This window comes from Haemaphysalis longicornis, unplaced genomic scaffold (assembly GCF_048455015.1).
Source record: "Haemaphysalis longicornis isolate Haplotype H1 unplaced genomic scaffold, Haemaphysalis longicornis Haplotype H1 scaffold_9, whole genome shotgun sequence".
Classification (NCBI taxonomy): domain Eukaryota; kingdom Metazoa; phylum Arthropoda; class Arachnida; order Ixodida; family Ixodidae; genus Haemaphysalis; species Haemaphysalis longicornis.
Window position 1 is genome coordinate 3274751 of NW_027526460.1, and position 21576 is coordinate 3296326.

The 21576-nt window shown below is 47.1% G+C and overlaps 1 protein-coding gene across 4 annotated transcripts in view; it reads left to right on the forward strand.

Annotated features, from left to right (window-relative positions):
• Positions 1-21576, forward strand: part of Hlk (hulk) — a 169239-nt gene that overhangs the window by 94919 nt on the left and 52744 nt on the right. For all 4 annotated transcript variants that reach the window (XM_077683866.1, XM_077683867.1, XM_077683869.1 and 1 more), the window contains exons 5-14: positions 3147-3290; positions 4205-4387; positions 9402-9533; positions 12534-12716; positions 13147-13278; positions 14100-14290; positions 16802-16928; positions 18134-18316; positions 19190-19321; positions 20243-20428. In XM_077683866.1, the coding sequence (XP_077539992.1) occupies positions 3147-3290; positions 4205-4387; positions 9402-9533; positions 12534-12716; positions 13147-13278; positions 14100-14290; positions 16802-16928; positions 18134-18316; positions 19190-19321; positions 20243-20428 (1593 nt within the window). The remainder of the gene's footprint in view (positions 1-3146; positions 3291-4204; positions 4388-9401; positions 9534-12533; positions 12717-13146; positions 13279-14099; positions 14291-16801; positions 16929-18133; positions 18317-19189; positions 19322-20242; positions 20429-21576) is intronic.

Genomic DNA, 21576 nt, shown 5'->3' on the forward strand with positions numbered 1-21576 from the left:
TTAATAGTTCACCAGTTAGGGCACGGGCTGGAGCATTTTCTGAATATCTTTTTTCGTGTGTGCGTTTTTTTTCGTTGGCCCCGAGATAAATAATGTAATAGTTACGTAGACGTGGGTGAACGTCAAAGAACTCGTATTGGGCACGTAGAAGTAGCCAGAAATGGCAACTTTTTGAGGTAAATGGCCAGATAACTTTTAACTCTGTGCATATGGGTGCATTCCAGGACATGCGTAACTCCTTGAGATTCTAGGACTCTAGGACACATGTGACTCAGGCACGAAATTTCCGATTGCGCGTACATTTCAGAATGCTGTCACTTGGCTATAGCGTTTTGGTCGTTTATACGCGCGCAGAATTAAGATATGGGCCGCCGGTGCACAGTGCGGGCTGTTCATCGTAGTTGGATGCAGCCAGAGCAGTGATTTGCGAACACGGCTAGGCCAACGCATGGATTCCCGAAATAGGGTTCCACTCTCCCTTTTGAGCTCATTAAAATGTTTTCTCTCTCTCTCTCTGCTCGTACGAAGCCCCCTGCATGCTCGTTCAACGATTCAAAAGCCTCGGGCTGCTACAGGAAGCCTTGCGCGCCATTTCCTACGTTTTTTATTCATTACCCTTGACGTTTACCTGCCATCCTGCATTGAAATAACTGCACAGTCTTCATTGTATACCTATATAGCGCTTTCGCTATTTATTTGCGTACGTCGGCTGTACTTGGTTTGGAGTTAAGGGGGAAGAACCTGGGAAGAAGCTCTGCGGATGTTAACAGACCACATACACATGTTTTTAGGAGCGGAGCCCCTTAGGGGTTGGGCTGTCGGCATCTCATGTCGTCGCCTCATGTCATCGTCGATGTAGTGACGGTACTAAAACACCGGGACACTCGTTTTCCAACGCCTCGCGCTAGAACGCTTGGTGCTTCAAGCAAAGCTGTATGCCTCTGCACCCCAACGGTTTCATCTCCGTTGGGAAAAACGCCAAGGCGCCAAGAATACACTTATACACTGTATTGTCCCCCCCCCCCCCCCCTTTAGGTTTCACGTTAGTGGAGATGGCCCTGGATTTTTTTATTGCATCGCGCTCGCCCCAGACATAGGCTTTTTTTCACGACTGAAGACTCTGATTTCAATAGAAAATTTTCCGGTCAATATGATTTAGAAGTAACTTTGAACCAAAAGTAATGTTTCGTGACTGCCTTATTTTTTTTTTTTGTTTCGGACGAAGAACTTAAAATTGAAAGCCACGCCGAACAATTAACGAATCACTTTTTCTTGTCACGGCCAGTAGCCTCTATACGAGACCAACCGTAAGTTTAACTCCCCGCGTTTTTTTTTAGATGCCAATTTATTTCGATACAATGAACAAGTCTGTGCGCCCAGCCTGTGCGCCCTCAGCCTATTTAGTGTTTCTGAACGCCCTTGTCACGTTGTATTGACGCTGCGATCTCTGTCACAGTGGCTACCTTTCCGAGTTCCTCTCGGGTAAAACAACTGTTGCCTGTAGCCCTCTGCCACCGAACTCCCTTGCTCCGTTGCCAGGCCCATTAGCGAACGCGCCGTTAAGGTTTCTATATGGCGCGGTAGTGGCAAATCAGGGCAAACGCGCCTATTGATCGCAGTGGGGGAAACGTAGAAAGGACCAAGATCAAGCCACCCAACGCGCGATCGGATCACGCTCGTTCGGTAAACGGGACCTACGTTCTCGGCGCATACAACTGACGGGACGCGAGGAGCGTTTACCCAAGCTGTTGGGCGGAAACACTTGGTCCTACGCTATCCGTTCGTGTTGCGCAGGGAATGGGAGAAGTCGCAAATAAAAGACCTCCAGCCCGGCAGAGCACCCGAGAAATTACCTCTGGTCAGCTGGTCGGGGAGCTATACTTTGACCTGCCTGAAAAGCGAGGAATAGATCGGTGCGCCCGTTGTTTCCGCAGCGCATTGATGACTCCGTGTGCAAAACGGTATCGCTAGTATCGACCCGACGCGGTGGCCCAGTGGCTAATGTGTTGCGCTGATGAACCCAAGGACAAGGCGGGTTCGATTCCCGGCCGCTTTTCCGATGGAGGCGAAATGCGAGAACGCCCGTGTTTCGAGATCACGTCAAAGGTCCCCCGCCGGTGGTCACAATGAAGGCCGAGTCCTTCACCACGGCGCGCCCCACGCTGAGCCCAGGTGTAGCTTCGGCGCGTTAAACCCCACGTGCCACCGATCGCTGTTACTGCTCCTTGTGAAGAAACTTGATTGCTTGAATCGAGGTGCCGGTGTTTGGGTAGTCGCCCTGCAGGAGGCGTCCTTAGTCCGGGGTGCCTTGGGTCGGGTTGGGCCTCTCTCCCGTTCGTCGCTGGCCCGAGAGGTCGAGCTAGCGTCGCTAGTCGAAACTGGGCAGCAGCTCCACCCACTGCTCAGAGGTAGTGTTGTGGTTAGGGGTGAGGGTTGGCGAGTGTTGGCATTCGCATACCAGGTGGTACAGGGTGCTCATATCGGGGCATAATTTGCATTTGGTGATATAGATGGCGGGAAACATTGCATTTGGAAGGGTGTCACGTGGGTAGGAATTAGTTTGCAGTCTCTGAACAGTGGTGGCTTCGTCTCGGAAGAGGTGTAACTGGCAGGCTGGGTACTTACAGCGTTCGTTTTTGTAGTGGACGAACATTTTTACATAAGTTTGAAGTGGTGTGAGCTTTACGGTTGCTTCAGCTGGGGCTTCATGTCCCTCTGGGAAAGAGGCCCGGTGTGAATTAGCGTAGTGCATCGCTGTGTGCCGCCTCGTTACCTTCGAAGGATTCGTGGCCTGGAGATTGAATTCTTTGGAGCTTTGTGAGCGGTTTCGCTAGTGATAGTCTGGTTAAGGCGTGTCAGAAAGATCCCAAGCTGTTCCGAGTGGCCGCGGCGCATTGCTGACTTTATGTGCAAGGGATACTACTAGGCAGACTCGAATAATTTCTGCTCAGCACCAAGTAACTGCAGTGAATTTGTGACTGTATTCCGAGTAGTACAGTTACCAACGCACACACAGCAGTTCTTTTAAAACACACATAGAGAACTTCCTTTGCATTCGTGCACTCTTCGCTTCCTTTACGGTGGTTGTCCTTAGATGGCATAGGTACTCCTAGCGAGCCTCTAAAGTGCTGCACTGCGCACCGCAGGAGACTTGAAAAACGAGGAGGACGTTCTCAAGTGGCTCCAGGAGTTCATGGACACTGGCGACGACGCGGACATCATCGAAGAAGTATCCGCGGAGGACATGGACGCGCTCATCGAGAAGACGGACATTTTGGCCGTCTTTGTTTGTGAGTGCTGAATCCAAGTCTTAACGTGTCTTCTGGTTACCGCAAGGGCAATTTTGCAAACAGAACTTAAAGCAAACAGTGCCTTTTGGGGTGCCTTCTTAAATGGTTCTAACGCTTCTCAATAAACATGGCGGGCGCCTAAGCCGGGGCGAGCTCCACAGGGGGTTTCCTCTCTGGGGGCAAAAGGCAAAACCTATGCTGGCGTCACAGACTGCTTGCACACCAAGGAAAGTATTCCATCGCAATGTATTTTTCATTTAAAAAGTGGAATTTATAGTTTATGTGCCGCGGTGTGAGAATGGTTGCATAACAGTTAGCACTCAAGAGTCGACTGTTTTCGTATAGCGGTGGCGCTACTTCGAGGATGACAGGATATGCGCGTAGAACGGTAGTTCTTAGTAATTTTTCCAACCGTAGGCACATACAATCTACTCTTCATTCTTATCGGGGCTGGGTCGCCAGTGGTGCGGCTTTCCACTTTTCAATATGCAGGTGTTTAAAACATCCGGCGCCCAATTCGGGCGATATCGTGACAGGTTAACACTGGGTATCACCTTAAACTCTGCAAGTAGTTTCCTCTGAAAAACGGTTGCGTCAATGAAGATGCGTCAGTTTTATTATTTTCTTTCTAAGAAAGAGTGCAAAGAGTGTGCATACTCTTGTATTTAAACAAATGTTTCGGTTAATATGAAGTTTTAATATTTCTAAACCACCCCTGTATTGACTACTGCCGCGTCATCAAAGACCACTGTTTTAAGTGCAAAAGAACAACAGATGAGCAGAACGCGACAACGGAAAAGTGACGAAACCTGAAAAGGTCGCAAAGCCGACATTGCATGCTGGGGTCGTGGTATCTATATCTATGTAGTGGAACTGACCGACGCTTCCTATACGTGGTTTCTGCCCACTACCAGATGACGAGAACGACGCGAAGAGCAAGAAGATTCTGGAAGAGCTCGAGGCCATCGATGACGATGCGGATCAGCATGGCATCCCGTTCGTCAAAACGGACGACGTCGAATTCGCCAAGAAGTACGGCTGGGAGACGCTGCCCATCCTCATCTTCTTCGAGAACGAAGTCCCCACCGTGTTTAAGGGTCAGTGCCAGTTCCGCGAGTGTTTACATGAGCGGCTGCGTCCGATTTTTGAGTTTCTGCGTAGAGGATCTCTGCGTAGAGGAGCTCATTAGTTCCTTCGGCGCGCAAGCCTTGGATGATACGGTTGACAGCTAGAGCGGTCAGGATGGGGGCAGACATCGGCTCGGTGTCCGAGGGTCCCACACGGAAGGCAGACTCCCGTCTTTCTTCGATGCGTGTGGCAGCGGTATTCGAAACTATGGAGGCTCTCGGAGACCTTTGAATACAACTTAGGACGGTGAGGTGCGACCCATGCGGTACGAGAGTCCAGTGGCATTGGAATCCTCCACCCCCCAACCATCCCTCGTATGTTTCTCCCACAGGAACCGCCTCACAACCTACGGATCGGCACTCAGTAACTGCCGAATGTCCAGGCCTCGTTACCCACCACCGGACCCATCCACCTCCCGCGCCGCCACGCTATCGTATGGCGCCAACTTTAAACACGCAGATGTCCACCTCTGCCTTCCTAGCCCCCAAGCTACTCCGAGCTACACTCAACCCCCTGCCTGCCTCCCATCCTGTCACATGTGGTTTGGGCTTGCAAAAAAAAAAAAAAAAAACGCACTGCAATTCTTAAGGAGCGCCCCATTTTATTCCGAATTACGAGCGAGGATCAGTGAGAGCACAGGCCCTTTGACCCAGGCAGGCCTCGCCGACCCAAGTGGCCGAAGACGCCGCGGGGACGCGTATGAATCGCGCTAGCGTTGGAGGGTTCCACACGTGGCAACGATAAAGATTTCCTGTCCTGATCCAAGTCACTGGTCAGAAGCTGATGCTTGTTGAACTGTGCACGGAGTCATTGCAGTAATACGTCAATGCGAAAGTTAGGTTGAGGAGGAGGAGGAATAAAACGCGAGTGAAATCTGCGAGATATTGGCCACGAGGCCCACCACTGGAGAGGCCGGCGCTGCAATCGTTTTGACGTCACTTGTAGGATCACCGTTCCTATCTTGCTGCGTAGTTGGCTTGCAGCGCGTGACACTTCGCCACTTCGCTTAGGAAGCGCGTTCTAAAAGTATTTTCGTGTTAATTTCCTTCGTTTGAAGTTAATTCTCAGTGCGTCAAGCGCAGTTCGACCTCATGGGGACTTTATAACCGTATCAACTGTGGTAGATTATCCGCAACCACCATGAGCGTGGCGGTGTACTATGTATGCGACCGAAGCGTAAGCAGCGGCTGAACATAAGCAGCGGCTGAAACAGTGAACATAGTGCGGGATGGTCACAGACATCCCGCACTATGCTAGTTAAATAGCAAATGAGTTGTGTTTGAGTGCTGGCTGTTGAAATAAACATCTCACCATGTAGGTAAAAGCCCCTTAAGAATAAATGAATGAAACTTTATTGACACAAGGATGGCGACTCGGCCTACGTGGGGGCGGGTCCGAAAGGTGGTGTCAAATCGGGAAAACTTTACATTCTTAGATGAACGCCAGTAGCGAGAGCGAAGTCCCACAAGGAGGCAAACACCTGCTTGGCTGTGGCTGCGGGTGGGTAGAACCAGTCCATCAAACACGTAACGCTGCTGTGTTTGCAAGAGGTGCGCTCCGCGTGCAGTCCTGGACACGTCCAAAGGAGATGGTCAATGGTCGGTGTGGCTCCTAAAGAGCATGTCACGCACGTGGGTGGTGTCATGGCCGGCGGAGGTGAATTGCTTGCGGCAGTGCCAGGGAGAACGGGTGGCCGCCCTTTCTTTGGTATGTAAGAACGCCACTTGAAAAGGATGTCCCCTGTAAACGCCGCCCAAGCACGAGCCTTGTGGATCAGAACCTGAAGGCCACGTGGCAGTCCTGTAGGTAACGGGTAGTCATTGGCAGGGATGTCGCTGCGGAGTCGAGCTCTCGCACATCGCTGGTAGGTGGCACGGGCTTCAAAGGGGTCCAAGTTGGGGTCGTGATGAGGGAAAACTGGGTGGGAGCGGGTAGAAGGCCCCTTAAGAAAATCCTGGAATTAGTGAATGAATGGGTGAATAAAACTTTATTGGCCATCATTATTCGGTGACGTCCTTACCTCCGGTGTAGCCACGCAAAGCGCGGCTTCCGCGTGGCTCATGAGAGTTACCTGCCTTCAGGCACTTGGGTCAACCAACCAGCTGTTACACGTGGGAGGGAGATGGTTGGAGAGTGTAGGGAGGGAGCGAAATCAAATGCGTGTCCAAATTCAGGTAAAAAACGCTTTTAGAACAGCTGAGATAACTTCCTGGGCGAACCTGTGGCCCCTCGACTTGTGCATCCGCTATCAATGTGACACTATGAAGTGCTTATAGAGAACATTGAGAAAAAACTGTATACGGGTGGCACTTTTTCTTGACATCAACAAGGCATTCTACTCCGTGAAACACTATATGTTATTGAACAAGGTCGGTCTATACGGTATGAGAGGACTTGCACAAAAACTTACCAAAAGCTATTTGCCAGACAGGAAACAGTTTGTGTTGTTAGGTGCCACGTCGTCAGATTTTCATGCAATATCAGTGGGAGTGCCCTAAAACTCAATACTCGGTCCTCTCATTTTCTTGCTTTATATTAATGATATTCCCAATATTCCTCACATACAAATATACTTTTTACGCAGACGACACAAACGTTTTACTTTCTAGAAGTGACCTAACGAAATTAGAAATAGATGCAAATATTTGGCTAGGGGAACTCTCGGACTGGCTTTCTGCGAATAAATTGCAGTTACATGTAAACAAAACAGAGTTCATTTTGTTAAGAGCTCGAAATACACCCCGGACCGACAACTTTTAACTTTGCTTCCGGAACAACATAGTACAGTCCACCAGTACTATTAAATTTTAGGGGTGTTTTTTAACGAATATTTATCATGGAATAAACATATAGATCATATCAAACTAAAATTGTCACCAATAATAGGGGCACCGCGGAAGGTTATAAACCAAATTCCTGTAAAGTTTAGAACTAGTATATACAGTGTGTCCCAGCTATCATGCACCAAGATTTAAAAGAAGAGTAATCGCATTACTCGAAGAAAACCTAGTGCGTAATGTTTGCAGTGCTGTGTAGAAGCGTACAGTATTTTTTCGTTAATGAGATTTAATTAATTAGTTGTAATTAATTATCTAACTTGAGAAGTAATCTTCTAATCCCTAAAGTGTCAATGAGGTATTTGTAGGTGTCCACGATGGGCATCTAACTGCGCTATTTCCAGCGACGAACTAATGGCGTACTCATTTATTCTGGTTGATAAAGAAAACCCGCGACATACGAAAAATAGCACGCGACTGCTCTCCTGCGCGCATTGTAATGCAATGCCCTCAAATAGGCTTCCCCTGAGTTAGCCAAAATGAAATAAACAAAAGAAAGAAGAAATGCAACCGAGTTGTGGCTTATCTGCCACACGCGCCCCGCGAAACTTGCTGTTGCAGCTCCTTCCATGTATGCCATTATCAAGGTGATGCGCCGTCTCTTCGGGCGGGTGACAGGCGAAGCAGTTGCTTTCAATAAACCTATTTGGGGGCGATGCTTTACGATGCGCGTGGAAGCGCCGTCACGTGGTATTTTTCATATTTCGCGGGTTTTCTTTATGAGTCAGAATAAATGAGTACGTCACTGAAAATAGCGCAGTTAGATGCCCCTCGTGTGTACGTACAAATGCCTCATTGACACTTTAGTGATTTGGACAGTAATTCTCGAAATAGATAATTCATTGTAATGAATTAATTAAATCTTATTAACGAAAAAAATACTGTCCGGTTCTCCACATTACTGCAAACGTTATGCACCAGGTTTTCTTCGAGTAACGCCGTTCCTCTTTTTTTAAATCTTGGTGCTTGATAACTGGGACACCCTGTATACTAGCTGTCATCATTCAGTCTCATTTGCAGTATTGTCTACTAATATGGGGCACTACAATAGATTCCAATTTACAGGCACTATTTCAACCACAAAAAAGATCTGTTAGAGCATTAGAAAACCCAACATAAACGGATAGCGTTGCAGATTTCGGCGTCAAATATGGTCTGATCGATGTTTATTAGCTTCACAAGCACAAGCTTGCCATGTAAACCCTAAGTCAAAATTTTCTAGGCCAGTCCTAAGCCTTCTGGACCACAAAGAATTCAAAGAATAATCTTATCTTTGAATGTGACAAAATTATTTTATGATAGTAAGAAAGAAAGGTGTTTTCTCTAGCTTATTATTACATTAAGGTAACCAATATTTAAAAGGGTTATAAAAACGACAAGTCTAACTATCGTCCTATATCAGTTCTGCCTGCTTTTTTCTCTAGGCTTAGAAAAAACCATACCACAACATCTATGATCATTTATCGACCGTCATAAAGCAGTAAGCCCTGCTCAATAGGGTTTCCGCAAGCATAAATCGACTAAATTGGCTCTTCTTGCTCAAGAAATTTATATTACATAACTTTGAAGATGAGGAAATTGTACTGGGAATATTTCTGGATTTATCGAAGACCTGTGATCTCATCAATCACAAAATTATCCTAGAAAAGCTCAACCATTATGGTATTACAGGCATAGCTCATGCTTTAATTTCTTCTTATTCTTGTTGTACTTGACATTCCTCATTTCTCGAATTTGTACTGCACTTGTTTTGTACTACACTTAGTGCACTAGTTTTTCACTTGTTTTGTAGCTCACTGCACTTGTTGTGTGATTCCTCTCCTCGTGCTTGTCTTAATTGCTGCTCTGTGTGCATAGGTGGCCACGGTCTTTCAAGCTGTTTCAACAGCTTTCTTCCTGGTCTTTCTGAAACATGGTTGTGCAATAAACCCAATTCAATTCAATTAATAAAGAAAAGGAAGAAAGATATTCAAGGAATTTAAAGAGAGAGCGAGTCAAGTGGGAGAAATGAGTGTATTTGCGGCCTGGGCACCTGAAAATGGTTTAAAGATTTCCCTATTACAAATGCTGCCCATCGCGTGATATCCCGCCGCTGACGTGGTGGAGTATACGCTTCATCGGCCGCCTTGCTCGCCATCCTTCGCAGGAGACCTGACGAACGAAGAGAAAGTGCTGAGCTGGCTGGTCGAGCAGAAGATGAAGGACGAGATCGAGGACGTGTCTGAGGACGTGTTCGACGAGCTCGTCGAGAAGGCTGACTATCTCGCGGTACTTTTTTGTAGGTTCTAACTCTCAGTCAGTCATCACAAAATCCGCGCACTAATGCTAAATACCCGCGCGCCTCTGCTTAGCGCTTTTTGCCCCGTGCTCCAACGCTGCAGTCACAGCTGAGGGCGAGCGGGAGAGGCCGCCCGCGGAATTTAAACGTTCTTTGTTACTTGGAGGGATCGGTAAGAATTGCGAAGATACGCAATTATTTTGTTTGTTTGAACAGCTCGCCGAGCACCTCGAATAAGTTCTGGGAACATAGAGCGCAGAGCGGAGCTACTTAGGGTCTTCGGGTGCGCAATGAGTCCTGCATGCGCGCAAGATCTTTAAAAGTTCGCAGCGCTGCGACATGCAACGCCACCGAGTCTCCCCAACAGAGAAAGTTGCGTAGCTACATCTTTTTTATTTAATGACAAGAGAATAGGCCTAATAACTCACGTTAGGTTACGGTGAGGAAGTTAGGCGCCAATGCATGTCCGTGATTTAAGCTCGTATCTTGAGCAAAAACCGCTATGTTAGCTCACACCGTGTGTTATATCCACACGTGAATAATTTTGAATCTGCTGCTTGTCTAAGTGATCAGCTTGGTTATTCATCGTTTTATATTTTTGTCAGTGGGTTAAAATACGAGGGGGAAAATCCTATGGGGTGTCGGAAAACATGGCGGAGTTGATTTCTCACACGACTGCACACGATTGGTGCGCGCGCAAGAACGTCACGGATAACGGCCCGCAAAACCGATGGGGTGGGACCGCATGAGAAATCAACTGCGTCGGAAATTTTTTACCACCTCATGGGATTTTGCCCGTTATTTGCTTTTTTAACTGCCGCGATTTGTTCTTATGCTGTCCATCGCTTTATTAATCATGCGGGGCGCCACATCTACTAACGCAATGGGCAGTGCAATGTCAGAAATAGAGTTTTAGTTGAATGCCTAACAACTTTTTGCTAGTTGTTTTCTAAAAGACTTCGCACACTCTGTGTAGCTCGCACTTACACGCTTTACTTTTGGCTCCGAGCTAACATCCTGTGTGCCTATTTTCTTTTGCCGATTCAATTTGAAAGTGTTTTTTACCAGCCCAGAATAATACGGATCGCCTGTGGTGTGTAACTTCCAAGTAGCGCAAGTCCGCCCATGGCGAGACGTATTTTGATCGAGACCTCTTTTCCCCCGGATCTGTAAGCTTGAAGGCACGCACCGAGTAAATACACTCCATTTTATTTCGTTCCACTTTGTTTATTTGGAAAAGCAATCCAAAGTAACGTAGTTAAGTTTATCAGGGAGAGTACGAAAAGCCCGCTGTTGATCGTCAACGAACGATTCGCAATCCTATAGCCTTATGTCCAGATTACATAAATATTGCCAGAAAAAATGTTTTTTCTGTGCAGCTGCAAACGTTAGTTATCTTATGCTGACTTCACAATACATTTAGTGCAATGTCCACAAAATAAAGACACTTCCTTTATTGCAAATTTACATTTCGAGCGCAATCCTATAACGGACGTAAAAGAAAGATGGTACTTTCTCATTGTTCACCGAACCGTATTCTCGGCTATGTCCTCCCGGATGTAACTAATATGAGATCCTCAGTGACGTTATTCAGAGCACGTGGATGCGTACGATAGCAATTATCAACGACGTGCTATTGCGTGTAATCAGCCCTGTCCCTCATTGGCTTCCCTGTATAATCACGGCATTGTCGCAGGTCCAATGAAGAAGATGCCTTCTTAGGGCGAGTTATTAATCATTGCACGCCTTCTCTTCTTTCCAGAAGAAACAATTTCAAACTTAAGCCTCACTTAGAGGCCATAAATATCATTATCAATGAGAAATTTCCGGGCACAAATTGTGTTTCGCTCGATTTTATATATCTTTTTCGCGACCTAAATATCTGGGAACATGGTATTTCAATTGAAAAGGGGCGCCCCTTGAATATAATACAAGATACACTATTCGCGAATTCGTTTCCTAACTACTTGATTTGACTGCAGAAAGACCGCCGTTATACGTTAAAAGACGTTCAAAGACGCGTCTACGTATCGTAGACGCGTCTCTGTTCAATAGCTACGTCCGTAACCAAGGTCAATTTGTTTGAGACTGAGTCCAATTTGATTTGCACGGAGCAAACCTTATATGATATAAGCCAAGGGAATTCAATCACACGAATAAGCAGGCTCGGAGAAAGAGAGAAAGTAAACGTGTTTATTGCGAAAAGCAATGGTGGGAGTCCTTCATATATTTGTTCAAGATCAGATTTGCCCTGCTGCAAACGGGGCTTCTTTTTTCTTAGCATACTGATTAGGTACGGAAAGTGCGAAGCTTTATGTGTGCAGGCTAAATACAATCTGGTGGTCCTATGTACTCAGAAATCTCCTCCGGCGCAGCCCGATACGCTTGCGTGAAAACCAAAAAAAAAAAAAAAGCGGTTGGAGAGGATTTCGAACCTTTTCTAAAGGGAAATTGCGCTGGGTATTGTTTACGAGGACGAACGCAGAAAAATCGTGATCTTTGACGTGAAGACGGCGCTAGCCCGGCACCAAGCATTAGAAGAGTTCGAAGAGTAAGGGGAGAGAGTGTGGCTGGGTTCGTCTCTCTCGAAGCAGAGCGCGCGCGTAGCGAGCTACTGAGTGAAACACATATAAGCAACAGCGGCGTGCAGGGGCGGGCTTCGGTGCGGCCGGAGCAGCGTCAACGTGGCAAGGGCAATCAGTGGAGGTACGTTACGCTGAAATGGGTAGGCCGCGCGAGAGGCAGGCAGCTTACGATCGGCGATGCCTCGACCAGGAACGGGAACGAAAGAAAATACTACAAACATGCGACGTATAGTGGAGAAGGATTTAATGAACCATAAGCAGTAGCATGCGAGTAAACACCGGCAACACGTTGCGGCCCCGCTGGTGAACCATCTGTACGGGTTATTTAGATATGCCTGGGGACGAAGATAATGTACCACGTCGTCGTCGTGCCTTTCTCTCCCCCCCCCCCCCCCATCCCCCACCCGCTGCGCAGACAAGAAGGGCGACGCGAAGTGCGACAAGGTTCTCAAGGAGCTTGAGAACATCGACGACGAGCTGGACACGCACGACATTCCATTCGTGAAGATTGACGACGAGGACGTCATCAAGGAGTACGGCATCGACGCCGTGCCGCAGCTGGTCTACTTCGAAGACTCCATTCCAAACTTCTACTCCGGTACGGCTGCGGGACGACGCGAGGCCTGTCATCAAAAGCCACCCCCTTTTGTGTTTAAAGTCACCAGCTAAGTGGGCTATTTACACGAGGTTCCCGTGCGCGTGTTCAAAGCAGTTCAAAGTGCGATCGCAGCTCCCGAAATGGGGTTATGATTTTTTACGACTTATTGCTTTAAAACAGCAGTGATTGCGATGAACCATTATTATGGGATAAAAGCAGTATTAGAAGTAACAAAAAAAAAGAAATCGTTTGTAGGTACTGTTATTACACTACACTCTAAAGTTCGCGTGATTTTTTTCACGGCAAAAATCTTACTTTACGGACCAAAAACATCAGACTAAATCAATGTCGAATGCGCCCGGTTCAGTTAGTGAGCTGTGTTTTGAAAGCGAACTGTTGGAACCAGCACTATTATAATTTTTTGTTACAGGTGATCTAACCAAGGAAGAAGAAGTGCTAGAATGGCTAATAAAGCAGAAGGAATCCGATGAGATTGAAGACGTATCACCTGAAGTTTTGGAAACACTTATCAAGAAATCGAACTTCTTGGCGGTGCTTTTCTGTAAGTAAAACAGAGCTCAGTTACGGCTTGTGCGTAATTCTGTAAAGCGCACAGAAATTGTTATGCCGTAATATCATTGGAAGTCGACGATGTTAGGTCAGATTCATGCAAAGTTCTTATGCACTTGCACTGATTAGCACAGATTATCCAGGTGATAAAATTTTCATGCTAAACTGTAACACTTGACTGCCGAGGTAGACATAGAACGCCGGGCTCCGGCTTACGTATTCGGAAACTGAAATCAGGGTTGATACTTAATCACAGCGTGAAGGACGGGACAGGCAGAAAGATCAACCACTGGACAGGCGCTGTCCAGTGGTTGATCTTTCTGTCTGTCCCTTCCTTCGCGCTATGATTAAGTATGAACTCGTACGAACTCGCCCAACTTGCAACTGAAAGCAGGGTATAAAATCAACACAGGAAATTCCAGGCATAATAACTGCTGAATCGATCGACGCGCCGTCTTTACGTCAAGTGCATGTGTCCTTCTTTAGACCGACTTGTGTTATAACCAGCGCAATCCTACAAACGTTGTTCAACCGCCACCAAGAGTTATACTAAAGCTTCGATCCAAGTGCTCTCCCGCATGGCAGGAACCCTTCCTCTAACACATGACGTCACAAGCGGTATAGGACAGCAACTAAGATGACATCCGCCATACTTGAAGGGGTGCTGATATGTGGCACAAGTCGTTTCGCACAGCTAGTTCTAGTAACCGAGTGACGCATGCTTTGCCGATTGCAGTTTAGCCCTGTGCATGTTCATGTGAGCACACGTTCCCGCAGCCGGCTGCAAGTGGCACTAGCGCGTCGTCCTTTCAGATGACAAGGACGACCCCAAGTGCAAGGAAGTGCTGCGGGAGTTGGAAAACATCGATGACGACGCGGACGCACACGACCTTCCCTTCATCAAGATCGACGACGACGAGGTGGCCCGCAGCTACGGCATCGACGACGAGCTGCCCCTGCTCGTGTACTTCGAAAAGGAGATACCCAACATCTACGAAGGCGAGCTGGCTGCAGCTCTGTGCTTCTTTCTTACAGTGCCCCCCTTACCTTCGCGCGTACACTAAGCCAGGTTGTGCGTTTTTAAAACGAAAGCACTAAATGGTGCACTGAGCGAAACGCTAGCGTTGGCGCCCGCGGTGTCGGAAGCGGCTCCTAAACGCACGTGACTGCGAATCGTTCCCCGGCGCATGATCGGCATTAACAGATCACAAGAAAAAAAAAAAACGCACTGCTAGACAACGCCTTGGCATGCGCAAATCTACGTGGAAAGCGGAGAGTGAGGCGGTGGCTGCGTTCGTCGCCCGGCGGCAGCGACATGTCACGAAGCGCGTACCGCGCTGGCCTCCCTTAACGACGCAAGACAGGGCGCTCTCTACGCCAGTTGAATTGGCAGGATATACCGTCCAAATGATTCGGGTTTTTACAGTCCACATGCTCACGTGAAAAATATTCAACAGTCCACATGCTCACGTGAAAAATATTCAAACTAAACCCGCACGAATTTAATCACAAAGCTCTAAGGAGCGCTCAGAGGCGTCCAGTTGGTCATTAATGCTTTCGTGTTAACAACTCATAAGAAATGCTTGTGTGACCTGGAATTTTTTTCGCGCAGTTTTTTCTCGGCAAACTAAAATTAAAACAGAAAATTCGGTTTGTTCTTAAGATTTATAATACCGTAATACGACCAATAACTAGGTTCTGATACGTGAATCTAGCCAGCTGCTTAAAGGAGCCATGAAGAGAAAATGCAAGTTGGTTTTATTCGAAAGATTTCGTGTTTTATAGTGCCCCCAGCGCTTGTCCGGATACAAACGATGCTTTATTCACTGAGAAATTAAACAATTTAGGTTAAAATTTTCATTTTCCCGCTAAATCGTTTGTGTTCGGGGTCTGCAATGACATCACAGGAACCGACCGCTCTGCAGCCTAAAATACCTTCATTCACGCATCCGCCGTACAGGGTCGAGACAAGTATACGCTGGCGCCGCCATTTTGGGTCGCTCGCTCGCCACCGAAGCAAGTCATTGTGTCAAAACCGCTCTAAAATTATCGCCGCAAAGCGGTTTACTAAAGAATTTTGAATCATATTGTCTGTTTCGCGTTGCTAGGTCTCGTGGGAAACGAAAAGAACAACGCAATGAGCACGTTGGCCCAATCGCGGCGGCACGGGACCGTTGAAAGGTTGTCTCCACCCTGTATAGCGGTGTTGGTTTGTTCCCGCGTTTCTTTACGTTTCCCGAACCTAGATGGCGCCACCATACCGTGGCAAGCGTTTGGTTTGTTTTTGCCCGTATTTAAACGTGGCTTATTTTTGTTCTGTGAGAAAATATTCGTTCCCTGAAACAGTGCTCGCTCGACAAATGTGGTCACGTAAGACACCGTTGCTTGCGTCAATCGGCCAGTGTCGTCTGAGACAACCCCAAGCCCCGTAGTGTTGTGCAGCTAAATCAAGCATGCTGTGCGCAGTACGAACAGCAGTACGCATCAGTACTTCTATGTTTACATGTGCTTTCGTAACTTCCACTGTTTGTCCCATCATTCTTATTCCTTTGTAAAGAATGCGCCCTAAATTTACGTGCAAATCGCTCGTTCGGCTAGTTTGTAAGCTCTACCTAATTTGCGTCTGCTTCTGCCGGCCTCCGCCAATCGCAGAGCTGAGCTCATGTGACATCATAGGTTCAGTTGCGGGAAATGAGCTGGTGGGTCGCATGGCCATTTCCTTTTTTCATAATTATGTAGCTTATTTGACCGAAGTTTACGTTAAAAGTGGTGTCAAAATGATTCTAACGAGGCAATCTTTTGAATGAACCAAACTTGTATTTTCTCTTCATAGCTCCTTTAAAGCACTACTGCACTTGCTACAACGATGCCAAAATAATTATTCGCTCAAGTGAACAAACAAGCACATAGTTACTACTAAAAACAGCCGGCTTCATATCTTTACGCAATCGCTTCGATATGTGATTGGTCTACATGATCTAAATCATTATTAACATATTCCGTTCCAGATACCTGTTACATCCCACTAAAAAACATGCCACACTGTGGGCCAAGGTTAAAAATATCATCGCATCATGATTATTATATCAAAAGGGCATTTGCGATATCCAGTTGCGATTTCAGCAGCAGATGTAAATTCACGTATGCGCTCAATTGCAAGTTTTTGGTACCCCCTCTGTTTGCAGCCAAAGCACGATTTAGCCAATAAAAGCTCTCCCGCCGAACACTTCTTAGAACGTTAGTTTCTGAAGCAGTTCTGCAGCAACGAGAAGAAAAAAAAAACGGCATTTGTACACACAAGCATAGCAGCAGCAGCAGCAGCTGGGTACAGCGCGATGCTGTAGTTCACTTCCGACTCTAGTTCCGATATCTCTCGCGACGCAGTAGGCCAATCAACTATCTCAACAACGCATGTGTTGATTGCGATGCTTGCGGGGGAAAAGAAGGAAGAGAGTTCTCCCGGCCCGTTGTCAGCGCGTGGCGTTGAAGTGCTGTTCCCGGTCTACGCAGGCGACCTGACGAAGGAGGAGGAAGTGATCGAGTGGCTCCTGCACCAGATGAAGTCTGACGCAATCGAAGAAGTCAGCGACAAGATTCTCGACTCGCTCATCGAGAAGCACCCGCATGTGGCCGTACTCTTCTGTAAGTACACGACTCCTCAGCCTCTGTTGATCGTTCCCTTATAAACATCGTCTGGCGTAGGTCTGGTCAGGTCAAGTAAACTTCGCTGACTACAAGGGGGTCGATTCCTGGGTTAGTGGCATCAACCCGTTCCCTCCAGACGGCGGCCCATCGCGTATGAACATCACCAGGACGGGAAAAGGGGAAAAGTGCCAACGCTGAATGATTTGTTCGATAAAAAAATACGCGGGACAAGTAGGAGTGAAAAGAGGAGGGAAATTAGGCTCAGCGGTTTCAGAAATGCGGGGGCGCTTTTCTTAGGGCTCTGAGTACGCACTCACGCAGAAACGCTAACACCGAGCTTTTTTAACAGCTATAAATTTCGCATACATTTCACACGGCAGCACTCAAATGGTTTTTTTTTTAAATGAGTGAAATGTGTATACAGAGCAAAATGAAGTGTGAGGAACGCTGCACAGTGGGTGCGTATGACGTTTAAAAAACGACCTTAAAGTGTTTCATTCTGAAGGACGTTCGCTAGTTAGGATCCCGTAACAAGGTATCAGTGACCTATAAATTAAGTCGAAACCATACCACTTCCCTCGCACATTAACTAAAAGGTTGTTCTCCAAAAGTGGCTTAACACACAGATGACGTGAGCAAACCGACGTGCGCGAAACGTGGCCAAAAATTTATCTCTGCGCTGACAGAAATAGCCATACTATCGACTTTAGAGAAGGTGTAAGCTGATTAGGCCGCTCGCATTTTATGCGCGCATTAAATTGATCTACAGCAGCCACCAGTTTAAGAGGAGATATTAAATAGTTGCATTTTTTCTTGGCTATCGACTGCGCGAAGCCGACAGAATCTCATGGGGGCTGGATTGCGAAGGAATGGCGTCAGGTGGCGTGGAAACGTGGCCTTTCGACCAGGTTTCCTCTAACGGGAGGAATTCGGAGAGAGGGAATGCAAAATTATGACCGGCTAAGGGGAATAGACGCGTATGAAGATGCACGTGCACATGTACGCGAAGACCAGGACTTTTCGGGTGGCTACGCTTCTGGGAAGTTAAAGAAAAAGAAAAAATGGCATCATAAAAATAGCGCGATATCATGACGGGCGCTATTACCCGTTTTCTGAAAGGCGACACTTTCAGCAAGTCGTTCGTTTTCAACCGATGAATGAAGATAAATGCGTAGGTGCGTATTTCCTTATACTTTTTTCAGACAAGGAGAACGACAAGAAGGCAGAGAAAATTCTAGTGGAGCTGGAGAACATCGACGACGAAGCGGACGAGCATGACATCGTGTTCCTGAAGACAAACGACCCAGAAGCAATTGAAAAGCACGGAATCGAGACTTTGCCCAAACTCGTATTCTACGACAACGAGATCCCGAACCTGTACGACGGTAAGAGAACGGTGCAACGTTACGGTGTTACTGGGGCAATCTGGTGCCAGCGAGCGGACGTGTAGAAATATATATTCCTTCGTTTTAGGTACTTCTTTTTTCTAACTTTCGCATCGTATCGCGCTTATTGTTGAGGGTAAGTCTACAAGAGAGAGAGAGAGAGAGAGAGAGAGAAAGGAAGGAAGGACGGAAAGGCCGGGAGGTTAACCAGGTGTAGAGCCCGGTTTGCTACCCTGCGCTGGGGAAATGGGGTTCAGGGAATAAAATAGGGGGCGGGAGAAAAGAAAGAGGTAGGAGTGGGAAGGGGCGCACTCAAGTCCCGTTTCTGGCACTACAGTCTTTCCTGCAAATTCGTTTCACTCAGGAAACGTAAGAGGGCTTTCGCCGCCTTCTGTGAACTCGATGGTGGAGACCGATGACCTAGGATAGTCTACTGTAAGTGGTCGACTGTCCAATCTTCTGAGGGCGGTGGAAAGGAGGCTTTAACATGCAGCGGTGTAATTTGGATGCCCGATGCAAGCATCCATATTTTACGCATGGATGCTACGATGTACTGAAAGCACTAAACGAGAAGCACAAACGCCAGGATACGTCGTCGGTGTTTTCAATGCAGTTCTTTTTACAATTGTAGGTGGATAGGTAGACATGGTCACCTTGAAAAAAATTATTGTGAACGTTGTCGGACTCTTGCAGATATTTTGAACGTTGTACAAAAATGCACGTATGGAAAAAAATAATCACGTGAGATTTGTCAGACACCCTTCTCGGTTTACCGACGCATACCTATTTGGGCCTTGATACTAGCATGCACTCATGAATTTCTTCAGTTACGCTCGAAAGCCTCGCACGCTCAGAAGATGCTGATGCACGCAGGGGACCTGATGGACGAAGACAAAGTCCTGGCCTGGTTCATCAAGCAAAAGGAGTCGGAGGAAATCGAGGAAATAACGGAGAAGATGTTGTTCGAACTCGTCGACGAGAATCCGTTCCTGGTCGTTTTATTCTGTGAGTGGTTTTCTATAAGCAGATTTAAAATGAAATTATTGGAGATCCTTTGCCTGACTGATAAAATGCTATTTCAATTCTCGGAGCCCTTTTCTCTCGAGCTTGTAAATCCTGGTGTTTTGGGAGCATTTAGATTTATTTGGGACGCATTTAAATTTAAATTCTGGTGTTTTGGAGCGCATTTAGTTACATCTTTTTTCAATTTTTGTTCACTTTTTAAGCAATAAAGATTGTTTAAAATGTAGTATGCGATACTTACCTTCGTTACACGCATGGTTTCAGCAACGCAGCTAACATTGACTTCCGCGTTCCCTTTGAAACCTCCAAAATTATCTGAAAGCTATTCTCCTGGCCCGTTAGAGTACATCCTCTTATGAGGGCTTACTTGCAGTAAACAAAGCGGTTAGCAACAATGGAACAGAACTGCTATCGGTTGGAACTTAAAGGAGATCGGTTCTATATGCATTTTTTTTTTAAGTTAGCCAGCAATATCTCTTATGTGTGCACGATGACAACTTAAGCTAGTGCCTGTACACAATGGACACACTTTTCATCATTCCTGAAGTATTAGCAACGCTGCACTTACTCTAACACTAACGGCCAAGGTGAGCTGCGCCCGAGACGACACTGCTACGACCCTGAAGATTCCGATGGAAACGCACGGACGTGTGAAAACTCGTTTCGCGGTAATGCTTTGCGCGTAATTATAGAGTTAATAGCTCTCCACAGGCCTCAGCGTTGTACGAGCAATTATCAGCGAAGAAACGGTACCAATAACGATGCGATTTCTGCAGTAGTCGTTCGTTTCCTTTAAATGCCGCTGACATATAAGCCTCTACAATGCCCTCTAAGAATTGTAAAACAGAAGCTTGTTCATGAAACGTCCGTATCTGGTTCTGTGCCTCCCCTGTCCCCTGGCAGACGACAAGGACCACAAAGGCAGTGCCGACGTCCTAGCTGAACTGGAAAACATCGACGACGACTTGGACAAACACAAGGTGCCCTTTGTGAAGATCGACGACGACAGCGTGGCCAAGGACTTTGGCATCTTAGACGAGCTTCCCGCGCTCGTCTACTTCGAGGACAAAATTCCGAACGTCTACGAAGGTATGCGCGTGTCCATGGAAAGTTTCGTCGTGAAGGCGCTATGAACCGAAATTGCCCACGCAATGTCCGTTTGAATGCTTAAGTCGTCAGTTGTGTGAGAACTGGGGCGTACTCCTCTAAAAAAGGGAGCCGAATGGAGTCACTGCTGCCATGGTTTTCTCCGACGCTTCCAATACTCTCGTTTGCACTCGACGACGGCATTCAGACTAAGAAGACGGAAAATAGGCGACTCTGCGAGGCTGCAAATAATCACATATGTCAAAATGCCGCACCGTTTCGACGGTTTGTTTTCGTGTGGCTTAGTACTGAAGGTGTTTTGCCACTGAGCGCGACGTTGCGAGTTTGATGCGCGATGGAAAAGAGGGAAAAAAAGCACTTCTTTTTCTGTTCACGAAAAAAGGCCCAAAAAGTAATGAGCTCTGATTGAGTAATTGGTAAAGTAATATTGCATCGTGTAAGTTCAGACTGAGCCGCTTCCCGATTGCGCGCGATGATTGATGTGTGCAAGTCGTAATGCGGCACCCGTGACATCGTCGACTTGTCCCATCTGTTTTTCCGCCTTTGTCTTAAGCACTCATGTTCGCGTACTGAGCTCGCTCGTGAAGAGGCTTTCGTAAATTCGTCCCCACGCTCCCTCGCTTACCGTTCACACCTCCAGCTACACGGCTGGCAAAACTGACCGGCACGTGACCATTGTCTTACGTGCGTCCACGCGCTACGCACAGAACGAGCCTAGTCGCGGTGTCCAATTGAGCTTTATTTTTCCCTCGTGCCCCCTGGAGGGTAGCGCCATCCACGACGCCACAAGCGACAGTTCACGGAAATAGCACCGCATTAATGTGTTCGGCACTGGAACCAAAGCAAAACACGTCCTCGCGTACAGAACTTCTACGCTTGCCGCAGAGCCCCGGTGGCCCGAGTAAACATGTAGAACACAAATACGGCTGGGTCTGTAGACGACCATGTGTATTTTAGACGCGCAAAGTCCAGTTTTTTGTTTTTGAGAATCCCCTTGCCAACAAACCATGAACTTCATGCGTATCATTCTGTAAAGCGGGCTTTGCCTACATAACTTGTTTTATGTGGGAAAGCAAGACGGGATCAGTTGAGTAAGAAACTAACCGGTCTAAGCCCAAAAAGCTGTACAA